The sequence below is a fragment of the Rattus rattus genome, chromosome 4 (genome assembly GCF_011064425.1).
Source record: "Rattus rattus isolate New Zealand chromosome 4, Rrattus_CSIRO_v1, whole genome shotgun sequence".
In the NCBI taxonomy this organism is placed as follows: domain Eukaryota; kingdom Metazoa; phylum Chordata; class Mammalia; order Rodentia; family Muridae; genus Rattus; species Rattus rattus.
In genome coordinates this window covers 139,288,059-139,297,379 of record NC_046157.1, presented here as the reverse complement: position 1 = coordinate 139,297,379, position 9,321 = coordinate 139,288,059, and the positions used below count along the sequence as shown (strand labels likewise).

At 43.6% G+C, this 9,321-nt stretch overlaps 1 protein-coding gene across 1 annotated transcript in view; it reads right to left on the bottom strand.

The window, feature by feature from the left end:
• Positions 1–218: 218 nt before the first annotated feature.
• The window catches only part of Pth2r (parathyroid hormone 2 receptor), a 98,214-nt gene continuing 89,111 nt past the window's right edge, over positions 219–9,321 (bottom strand). The window contains exons 11-13 of the mRNA XM_032901262.1: positions 4,993–5,131; positions 3,115–3,156; positions 219–1,148 (exon numbers count right to left, since the gene is read on the bottom strand). Coding sequence (XP_032757153.1) covers positions 756–1,148; positions 3,115–3,156; positions 4,993–5,131 — 574 coding nt within the window. The 3' untranslated portion in view covers positions 219–755. The remainder of the gene's footprint in view (positions 1,149–3,114; positions 3,157–4,992; positions 5,132–9,321) is intronic.

Here is a 9,321-nt window from a genome sequence, read left to right as displayed (position 1 = left end):
ATAACATACAACAGTAGAAGGTTTTCTTAAGACCAAACATGTATCTTTAAAACTAACTTTTAATGTAACCGGCACACCATCTGCAACACAGCAAACAAGAAGAAAACAAAGTAAAAGACAAGATGCCCTGTGGGTTAGCATCAGTGTAAATGAGGCCATACAGCATCAGCTTTCTAATACATGGTCCCTGACTGGGAAAACTCTTGACTTGTCATGGTTTACAAGAAAGAGCAAAGAGCATGTTTGACTCGTCACACAAGGAAACATTCAAAAGCAGAATGGGATGGTTTTCTTTGCTCCTAGAATCAATCATAATTGTCAGAAATGCATTGCTTTATTAATGTCCAATTGATTTTCCAATGTAGTTGGTCTTAGAATTTTAGTTTTCCAATGTACTTTCTTAGATTGTTCCAGTACATAGACAAAATGAATGTGATAGCAGAAGGTCATTAAAATGCGAAACATAAAGGTTAGTGATTTCTTGAAAGGAAAATGATGCAAACTAAATATCCTCATCATATTCGGGGTGACATTTATGAGGGGAAAAAAAGGTAGAGCCAGGCGTTTGAAACCTTTCTTATCCAATAAAAGCAAAATAATAATAACCACAGAGAAAGTATTATATAAAAAAAAAAAAACCCACTCATAGAAACTGGAAATGTTTAAGCGACGCCTTATTTCAGAATTCCAGTCTTCCAACTTAGGTCCTCCCACACAGCCAGATCCGCCAATCCACAAGAGCTGCAAATGGTGATTCAGATAGGGCGGGATTCTCCCTTGCATCCTTCCGTGTCTATGGTGAATGCTACTGGCCTGGAAGACTCCCCCACTGGACTATCATCTCCCTGTCGCCCATGACCTTTTTTAGTCTCCTCCGGGGTAGATTGTGGTTGACAGTCCTGCTCAGAACTACTCCAGACGTAGCCAGGTAGAGTCACATGACTGTCGATCTGTCTGCAGGCAGTCTTGGCGGGTTTGCTAGAGATGAGCACCAGGCGCGTGCTTGGCCCCATCTGTGACTGGCTGCTGGTGCTGTGTGTGACAGTGGTGAGCACCGAGCCGTACCTGTGACCGCCACAAGGCGGCGCCTTTTCCCAGTCGATGGACAGATTCCATCGAGTCCAGGTCTTCTTCACCTCAGCCTGCACCTACAGCACAAGAAACACAAATCCCATCAGAAACCAAAAGGGAGCCCCTCACCCGTGTCATGAAGAACTTTGCTTAGATTTCAGTGATGGTAGCCACTGGTTGGGGTCCTCTTCGGTGCCAGGGACTCTACAGATTTGTGCATTCCATACACCTCAAAGCCCTTCCCAATTAATGTTATTTTTAGTATTTAAACGAGAGCTGAAGTGCCACTGATACAAATAACTATCTTATCAAAAGGAAGAAAGAATTGTGGGTTTGAGGAGAAATAAGAGATAAACAGTGGCAGCAGGAAGCACAGGATTCTGCCCGTGGCGCTACCATCTAAACCTTGCCCTGAAGAGGCCAAAGCTTCAGAGAGCTACCAGCAACACGAAGTCTGGCTACATGACCTGGGGATAACTTCACTCCTCCTAAAAGCTTTTGTCTGAGAAAGCTTAAAGCTGCAGAGAAATTCTACAGTTGGTTCTCACAAGCATACCTGATAAAATCCCCCACCTACTGCAAAGGACCCACAAATTCTCCTCAGATACTCAGAATTAACTCTCTGTTTCTCTGTGTGTGTCTTCTCTGTGTCTGTCTCTGTCTCTCTGTGTGTGTCTGTGTGTGTGTGTGTGTGTGTGTGTGTGTGTGTGTGTGTGTGTGTGTGTGTGTGTTCTATGACCATCAAGAAGCGGGAGCTTCTGCATTCCTGTCTCTGTATGAGGGTGGAGCCTTAATTGAGCTGACACAGCCAGCTAACCATGACCCCTGAACCCCAAACAGCTTTTGCTTTTCGGTGTCTGACTCTGAGCCCCCAAACACCAGCCTCCCACATTCTCCCTTTAAATTTCTCTCTGCCTGGATGAGAACACAGATCAGCTCTTTGCCTCAACTCTCAGTAGGTACTGGATAAACTCTGACACCACCCAAGGCGGAGGGATATTAAGGAGGGTACTCGGGTTGGAAGGAAACTGCCCTAAGATGCTATCAACCTGCATGAGCGATCAGCACGGGGGAAAACAACAAGGAAGGATGAGAGAGAGAGAAACAAGCCCTGCAACCACAGTCTGACTAAATGCGGATCTGGACTTCGTGCCTGCTACCAACGTGTCCTATGGACTGGCTTCCCTGAGAGCAGCACGGGGAAGCAAAGACCCAGGGGAAGCAAAAGCTTGTAAGTTGGTGTCACCTGAAGGTATAAACAAATGATAACTAGATAAATAAATAAACCACCAACGCGCTTAGCCTGCAGCAAATTAAGGTAAAAACAACATAGCAGTAAGTCAGGCCATTGCTAAGTTGACACTCAAGCTCCTTATGCAGGGACCAACACCCCCCAGAATCCAATGTGCTTGAAAGCATCTGGAGATCCGCTGCAGTAACAAGTGACCGTATCCTCCTGGGACTTGAGCAAAAAGAGAAACCCTGAAACAGCAGGACACTGAGAGCCCCAGGGGCATGAGTATCATCCACATGATGATGTAATGTGCAGTTCCTTCTCTCTGGAGACTTCCAAATGGATTAAGATGACCCCATCCTCAGCTTGTAGTGCAAAACTTACCTACCTTGATTCAATTTAACTTGTTTTCATTTTGATTCATCCTAGGAATGTTATTGATGATTTATAGAACTTGGTGAGAGCCAAAGATTTTAACATTAAGCAGAATTGATTTAGAATTAACTAGAATAACAAGTGCCCTACCCATTGGAAAAGGGCTCAGGGTTATGGGTTTGGTCTCTTGCTCTGAGGGATATGAGCTCTTGCCTCTGCCTTCCGGCACAGGATGATGTAACAAGAAGGCCCTGGTCACATATGGCCTCCTTGACATTAGACAGCCCTACTTTCAGAACTGTAAGGAACAGACCACTCCTCTTTATAAATCACTACGTTTCTTGTGTTCTGTCATAAAGGCACAAAATGGGTTAGAATGAATATTAATCGAGAGCTTCTCCCAATTCAGCGGCCCCTGGCATCTTCACACTTACCTCTCCATTGCAGTAGCAATAGACAATAGACACAAAGAATCCCTGGGGAGAAAAAGAGGATGTGAGCTGGGCAGCAATTCATGAAACCCATAGCAGGAAAAGACACAAGAATTGTGTCAAAATTCATCCGCTGGCTTTTGATAATTTCCTCCCCCCAAAAAAAATACACGAATCATTTTCTCCTGGTGTTTCCCAATGTTTGTATTTCTATTACATTTATTTGTGAGCTTCCCTTGGTTTCAGTCAAGCCAAACAAGTAACTGAGTAAGCTAATCAGAAATGTACAAAGAACCAATCCTTAGTATGCGGTTTTGTGTATATTGCTGCTCAAAGACCACAGAGAACTCGTCCCCTGTCTGGTTAGCTAGGTTTATAACCGCTAGAAGCTACCAACATAGAGTACTACATGGTAAAGCACAAAGAACCTTTTCCTTGACTGTGAAATATCCATCGAGCGTAAACACTGTGCTAAGAGTGACTGGTTCAGCATGATAGGGTGGGAATATAAACAAGACAGTTCCAGAAGGGATGAGACCAGGATAGAATATAAGCAACGAGCACACGAGAGACACAAGGTGATGAGGGTCTTGCAGGTAAAGTTGGTGATAGAGGGAACAATGGGCAGGTGCATCACATCAGAAACACAGTCGAGACTTCTCTGTGGCGGCATTTAAGCTGATCAGAGTGACAAGAACAAGATGTCAACTGGAGGAAGATGAGGAAGATGGGGAAAATGGGGGTGGCATTCAGAGACAAAAAGCAGAGCGTGACACCCCACTCCGAGCACAAGTGCTGAAGCCATGCCCCGTGAGTTCAGTGGGAGATCCAGTGATGTTGCCAGGCTCCAGCCCTTGCAGGACTATGCATGGCAGAAAACAACACACACTTGATACTGGGTGCACCAGGAAACCTTGGAGTTTTTGGCAAGTGAAATCAAATGGAAAAGTTTCAGTTGTTCGTGCTGTGGGGAACTGATGTTCCCTGTGTTATGGATTCTGCAGCCTTATTAGAACCTTGTGGCTTTGGAGAGTTGGAATGTTGCTGATTAAGAGCCCAGAGCATCTTAGGCTATCTTCAGCTCCCTGAAGAATCATTTATTGCCCACCTTGTAGCAGACCTACATCATTTTAACCTTCAGAATGTATTGACTAAGCAAGCCCCTAGCTCCTATGGACTAAGAGCTAAGAATACCATCAGGTTTCATCTGAAATCCATAGTGGAAAGGTTCGATCTTTGTCATAACTCACCTAGCTGATGTCTCCACCAACATATTTGATGTGCTTTATGGCTTCCATTGTTTGACTATGAAATACTCACATAATCACATCCATGAGGGTAATTTCAATCCCTGCTCTCAGGCCACAGTCACTAATATATGTCTCAAACTCTGTTATTCCCTCTGGAATAAATATGTCACTAGAATCAATGTTGGGGGAAGGAGGCATGAAGACTGGTCCACCTGCAAGGTTACAGTCATCCTCTTCATATTGAATTGAAGTGGGTGGTGTCAACCTCTTCCTCTGTTTACCTTACTTTCCTGTCGCCCTTTTTCCTGCCTTTGTTTTCTTTTAATTTCATTTATTTTTCTATACACACACCAGAATGACTGACTCTGCTCTCCAGCAGTGTTTTCCAACAATGTACATTCTTATCTTGCTACCCAGGCTTGTCCCTCTGTCAAACAGCTTCATACTGGTTCTCTCTGAGGTCAGAGAATTAATCTAACCCCAGGAAGGAACGTAATAAGAGCCAGAAAATAGTGTTCTCTTCTGGCCTTAGAATACAAGTACACGAAGTCAAAGAGAAGGGCAGAGAAAGGGGTCAAGGACATGAGCAAAATGTAATCAGAAGCCCCAAGCCAGAGGTGCTGCTGGTCACCTGGAAGGAGTTGAAGAAGAGCTCGCAGTGCATGCGGATCTCCCACCAGAGCCCCGAGAAGGAGTGCGGCTGGCAGATGAACACGATGTAATGCACACCAAACACCAGCACCAGGACCAGCGTTGACTTAGCCAGTTTCCTGGAAGAGAACACAAGGTCTTCTATTAACTGACTCAGAAGCCTTCAGGAGAAGCATTTACTGGAGAAATGAACATTAGTGATACTCGGAGGAATGGACTCCTCTGCTGCTGCTAGGCTGTCTATTCTCTGTCCTCCACTTTCAAGGCTGTTTTCTATGGATTGGTTGGGCTGTGTGTGTGTGTGTGTGTGTGTGTGTGTGTGTGTGTGTGTGTGTGTGTGTGTGTGTATGGTGTGGGAGGTGTGTATGTGTAGGAAGTTGCTGCAATGGGCAAATGAGCTTCCTGGAGATGGTCCATCATTTTGCACAGCTTTGATGGATGTACCACGTTCATCCTTGGATTGCTTCTTACTGCCGCTATGCCTTCTCATGTTTTTCATTGATATATTCCTTCTATATATAACACGGTGTGAATGGGCATGGGGAGACCTCAACAGCCTGTAGTCTGGTATGATTGTTTCATGGGAGACCTCCCACTCTCTTGGGCAATTTTTCTGCAAATCAATATAAAGATGAACTTTCATAGATAATACTGATTATATGAATTAGTGATTTTACAGAATTTCTGATTTAATTTAAATAGTGTTAGGAAGTTAGGGTAATTGATAAGAAAGGTTAAGGAAATGGTGTAGGTGGTTTTGCCAGGAAAACATAACAAGGACAGAACTAAGAGTAGAAGGTACCCCCCTTTGGAGAGTAGCGAAGGCTGCACAGGCCAGAAAAGGAACACAGTGAACTTTCATGTAGTACAACCACATAGTTGTACCTGTAGACAGGAAAACAGGTTTAAGACAGGTTAATGACCGAAGAAAACATTCCTTCTGAATCCCTTGATCTTGTTATTTAAGGCTATGGCCACAGTTTTCTGTGTGCACCATGAAAAGGCAGAGTTATGAACAGAGTAAATGATCCTATTGTGAGAATGAGAATAGAGAACAAATGATTGGCCAGATTATCTGAATAGGGTTTCAAAAATAAAACACAAAATAAGTGCTTTGAATCTTGGTAAATACAAACTGTCATAAGCCAGCCTAGGAGAAATTTAGTTACAATAGACTTGGCTTGCTTAGACTTTGTCAATCAATGACAAAAGAATTATTGACTTGAGGCTAGGATGAATTTGTGAAAAGATTGGAAATGTTTAGTTAGGTGTGGGTTTCAAAAGAAGAATGTATAATTAGTAATCATGTTGTGTAATCATGTTTCCCTTTGTGTAATGATTTTAATCTCCTTTTGAAGACTATGTTTTTGTAGTGATTGTTTGGGGAGCATATGTAACTTGTGACTATGAGTGATTATAGCCACATCACCTGTACATGTATGTGTGTGCATGTGTATGTGTGTGTGTGTGCATGTGTGTGTAGTGTGTATGTATGTATGTATGGTCTATGTAATACATGCATATGAGTAGGCAGGTGCATAGGCCCTGACACTAACATGCAGAAGCCCAAGTAGGATATTTAGTGTCTTCCTCTATTTCTTTCTACCTTGTTTATTGAGACAGAGTCTCTCACTGACCCTGAAGCTCACCAGTAAAGCAGAGCTGGCTAACCAGCGAGCCCTCATCATCTGCCTGTGTCTACTCCCTACTGTTGTGGTTACCGCTATGTGCAGCTATGCCCAACTCTACACAAGTGCTGGGATTCAGGCTTGGGAACTCATGCTTGCAGAGTTCCTCCCCACTGAGCCATATCTCCCCAGTGCTGCTTCTTGTCATTGTATAGTAAGTCAGGCCATTGATTCTCACTCCCCGTCAGCAGTACCCCCTAAGTCTCTCTAATCACATGTCTCCTCTTCTTGATGATAAGATGCTGTTTTTATAAAGCCACTGAGTGGCCTTTGTCACTGTCCTAAGTCACCTTTAACTTCTATGTTTGAGACTTTATAAAGCATTTCCTCCCTTCCACACCTGAGGCTCAAGGGAACACTAGGGAAGAGGAACAGAACACTGTAAGAACCAGAAGACCAGGAAGTCTGCTGCAAGACTGTGCTTTCCCCATAAAGAAGGGAAGCCACACCCATAAAGCCTCAGCAATATGGCTGCCTAAATAAGACCTGAACAGGTACAAGGCCAGTTGACATCCCAACATGGATGGGGAGAAATCCCATGAGACCCCATCCCTGGATGAAGAGCTACAGGCAACTAATGGCTGCTGAGAGGGCGAATCAGTCTTCCCCAGGGAAGAGCCCTTTAATGTTACCCAATACCAAGTGGACAACCCTAAAAACATATACACGTGAGCAATAGCAACCACATTCAGCAGGTTATGTTTATATATTTATTTCTCTATGTGCAAAAGGATTAAGAAATATTAATGATAATTAATGATAACAATTAAGGAAAAGCGTTTTCTCTCTGAATTTGAAATGGAGTAGGAGGAGCACAAGACAGAGAAGGGGAGAATGATGTAAATATGGCACCTATATATGAAATTTTAAATTTTAACTTAATTTTAACTACTCTTGGAGATACTTCACAATTCCTTATGAGACAATGTGGTCAGCCCTTCCTTATGAGCTAATGTGTTGTCAGTTCTTCCTTTTGTTCTGAATATTTGCTGTCAAATAATTCATGTCAAACTACCCATAGTTGTATTTAATTCTATCTATCTATCTATCTATCTATCTATCTATCTATCTATCTATCTATTTATCTATCTATCAATCATCTATCTATCTATCTATCTATCTATCATCTATCTATCTTGATTTTGAGAAAGGGTCTCATCTTGTATCTCTAGCTGGCCTGAACCTCACCTCAAACTCACAGGGATCTTGCCTCTGCCTCTGCCTCTGCCTCTGCCTTTGCCTCAATGCTGCAACTAAAGGCATGAACCACCTCTGCCTTGCCCTGGTCTCACCCTAATGCTCTTGTACATGTGAAGCAGTCCTGGGTTTTCCAATGTGATGGTGATGTTTAGTTTTAGGTGTCAGTTTCCTAAGAATAGTAAGCATTCTTTTTGGTGTGTCTGTGAAGGCACCTCCACAGGAGATGGGTAGATGAGTAGCAGGGCTCAGTATAGATCAGTCAGCTCTCACTAACCTGGGGCTCACTAAGTATTCAGGACAAGTACAGGCAGTCTGATCAGTGTTGCTGTCTTGAAAGAAATGTACTAATGTGGAATCCTAAGACTGAAGGAACTGTAGGAAAGGCACGTGACAAGGACTGGGAACAGTGGATCAAAGACTACAGGCTAGGGGGGGGCAAAGGTGGATGAGGGGAAGGTAGCTGAAATGCACCAAGAGAACAGAGTCAGAAGGCAGAAGAAAGATCTGTGTGCTTTTCCTCTTCTGCATCTGGAACACTGCTCACCTGTCTCCGACCTTCCAAGTTCTGCAGCCTTTGGATCTGGGACTTGCACCTGTAGGCTGCTGAGCTATTGGGTATCCTTCTGGGGCAGAGGGCTACACCATTTGTTTCCTTAATTGTAAGACTTAGGACTTAAACAGAGGCCTGGAACTGTGGCTTGCTGAAGGCTTGCCACAGGCCTTCTTTGCCTCTATAGCCATGAGAATGAGTTGAGCAAGTGTTGTTCACCTATCAATAGCTATCTACTCATAAATCTATCCACCTGTACACTTCTGCACATCTTGTCAGCCCTATTGATTCTTCTGAGGAAACCCTGTTCAGTACAGACAGGGTTTAGTCTAAAGTGGCCCCCAACTATTCCCACCTCCTGTTAGTATGCCCTTGTCAGTTCTTTCCCTGAATAAAGAAATTTCTTCTAGTGGATTAGGACAATGATGATAGAATGTGGCTTCTGTTGGTGTTGCCTAAGACTCTAACTGACATCTTCCTAGCCTTCTATAGTGAGACAAGCTGCCATGCTGTGATTTATTCTACTAAATTTCTGCTCATGTGGCGAGAAACAGTAGTATCTGTACATCAGCCGATAAGCACACAAATCTACCAGTAGTCACACGATCTCAGATGTAGCCTCCTCAGTCCAACCTCCTCATGAGCCCACAACCCTGACTGATGTTTAGTTGAAGACTTGTGACAGCCAGAAGCCAAGGGCCAGCACCCAGATTCCTGGCCTACAGATAATGAAACAGAAAATGGGATGTTGAAAGCCACTAAGCCATTCCTTCTGTAGCCAGGATACCAAGCACACCATCTTCCCATTTGGGGTGACTTTTGTTTTAATTGTACTTCTGATCCAAGAAGTGACCAAATGTGGCCCACTTCT